Source organism: Nansenia antarctica (assembly GCF_963989245.1).
Source record: "Nansenia antarctica genome assembly, chromosome: 19".
NCBI classification, from domain to species: Eukaryota; Metazoa; Chordata; class Actinopteri; order Argentiniformes; family Microstomatidae; genus Nansenia; species Nansenia antarctica.
Window position 1 is genome coordinate 20,159,270 of NC_137692.1, and position 2,500 is coordinate 20,161,769.

General features: G+C 43.0%; 1 protein-coding gene across 5 annotated transcripts in view; it reads left to right on the forward strand.

Annotated features, from left to right (window-relative positions):
• The window catches only part of LOC308173796 (mitogen-activated protein kinase kinase kinase kinase 3-like), a 56,249-nt gene that overhangs the window by 47,769 nt on the left and 5,980 nt on the right, over positions 1-2,500 (forward strand). For all 5 annotated transcript variants that reach the window (XM_080548849.1, XM_080548851.1, XM_080548850.1 and 2 more), the window contains 4 exons: positions 507-591; positions 1,191-1,270; positions 1,522-1,582; positions 2,324-2,441. In XM_080548849.1, coding sequence (XP_080404975.1) covers positions 507-591; positions 1,191-1,270; positions 1,522-1,582; positions 2,324-2,441 — 344 coding nt within the window. The remainder of the gene's footprint in view (positions 1-506; positions 592-1,190; positions 1,271-1,521; positions 1,583-2,323; positions 2,442-2,500) is intronic.

Sequence of the window (2,500 nt, forward strand, 5' to 3'; positions counted from 1 at the left end):
TTTATATAGAAATAGAGACATATTGTTAGCCTCGTAGCATAATTGCCTAAGTCATGCTTCACTTATGGTCAGCCGAGCCATCTTTGTGTGTAGTGTCAAAAATGTGTCGATGTCAAAGAGATGACTTGGGCAGATAGTGATTTTGGAATGGAACAAGCATTCTGATAGGCTGACGGCATAGGCAATAATGACGTACAGTGAATCAGCAGTGTCAGCAGGAGTGTAGAGTTAGGCAGATATCACCAAATATCACTTTTCAGCAATTATGCTATGAGGCTAACGATATGTGACCATCTTCTAACTGGGATCCTTTGGACGGCCTGACTGTGACATCCCATTGAAGTTGAGAAAAACGGTTAAGATAACGTTAAGGTTACGGTTGAAGTTTGAGCTTAAGGTCGGCCCAAGGACCCCCACGTAGAATCGACTGTATCTCCTTTCATAACGAGCCATTGACTGTAGTTGTCCTTCCCATAAACCCTCCTGTGTTTTGTCTGTCTCTACAGATGGGGGCCTGTTTCTCCAAGGTGTTCAACGGCTGCCCGCTGAAAATCCACTGTGCCACTTCCTGGATCAACCCAGAAACCAGAGGTAGGCCGGGTTAGGAAAAAAAACTTGGGGCCAATGGGGAAAGACCTTAGTTAGTGTCATCTCTGGTCACGGGGTAGGGATGACGGGTTGTTCTGTTGACTGCAGCCACTATGCCTTGTCTTCAAAAGAATATGTAAGGGGGAGGAACCTAGATGTTCTGAGTGGAGGACAGAGGAGATGACACGAGGATGTCTTGTTCCTGTCTTGAATTGTAGAAAAGGCTTCAGTCAGTGGAAAGAGGACCTTACTGGTGGCAAAGCATCGCTGCTAGTGGTCAGTGATGTAGGCAGGGGGTCTGTCCCAATAGTCTCTCCTCTATTCCTCCCATCGTCCTTACTCACTTCCTTAAAAGCTAGCATTGGAGGAGAATATCTAAGAAAGCCAAATGCCAGGAATAGAAGACAGACTGTTGTGAGGCTTCTCCTATCTCCATCAGGTCTCTCCGGCAAAATCGATTTTTATCTCAATGATAATTCCCTGGCTGAAAAACAGTTCGATAATAGGCGTTGTGAAAATATGTTGTTTGTGAGTCAGAAAAGGAATAATCTTCATTGTAAGGATTCATATAAGTGTGTTTGTTTTATCTTTATTTTTTTTAGACCAATATTTGATATTTGGGGCAGAGGAAGGGATCTACACTTTAAACCTGAATGAACTTCACGAGACATCCATGGAGCAGGTAGGCACACACACACACACACACACACACACACACACAGACACACAGACACACACACACACACACACACACACACAGACACACACACACACACACACACACACACACACACACACACACACAGACACACAGACACACAGACACACAGACACAGACACACACACACACACACACACACACACACACACACACACACACACACACACACCAGATCTTAATGACCTGTATCTCTCTACCCTCTCCAAACCCAGCTCTTTCCCCGGCGCTGCACTTGGTTGTACGTCATGAACAGCACTCTACTCTCCATATCTGGTAAGACTATATCTACACAGCCATTCTACCTGACTGGTCTATACACTTACTGTATACCCAGTAAAACCATTTCTATGTGCTTCTCTAGTTGATGACCTTTCTTTCTTGCCAAAAGGTTAAAACCTGAGGTTTTCACCCTTAAAATGTTAACTTGTGAAATGTAGAGGAAGAACATTTCTCTGTGATAAAAAAAACATGTTGTCCATGTTGTCTGCCCTTTCCTGAAATATCAGTGGGATCCTGTGAGCAATTCCTTTGGTTGGAAACAGACCTTTTCGGTGCATCTGGGTCATATCTTACCCTTTTAAAGGTTTAGAGGTCTAACTGAAAATGTGCTTGATGGAGGGAAGGATTCATTGGAGGAAGGAAATCCGAATCTGAAAATGAGAATGTTTCTTTGAGAAGTCGTGACGTTAGAATTATAAGGTTCTATCTCCATTTTTGTCAAAATTGAGTTTTTTTTTAACATAATCTGATCCATTCGGTGTTTATTAATGCCTGTGTGGTGTTATTTTTAAAATGTTGACATTTTTGAGTTAGTAATTCATAAAATACAAAGGTTCCATCTCAGAACATAATGGAATGTAAAAACTTTGACGCTCAATATCTCTGAACTGCCCTTAAACGGAGATAGAACCTTATCATTCTAAACGGAGATAGAACCTTCTCATTCTAAGCTCACAAAGTGTTGAGTGAAGTATCTCTGATGTTGTTGTCCTTGCTTCGGGGTGTTGTCTCCAGGGAAAGCCTCCCAGCTCTACTCTCACAACCTGACGGGACTATTTGAGCATGCCCGGCAGATGATGAAACTACCCATGGCCATTCCCACGCACAAACTACCAGACAAAATGATTCCAAGGTAATGTCTCTGGCCCCCCTTGTCCCAGTGTCCATCTTGAGAATCAACATTGTGTTTGT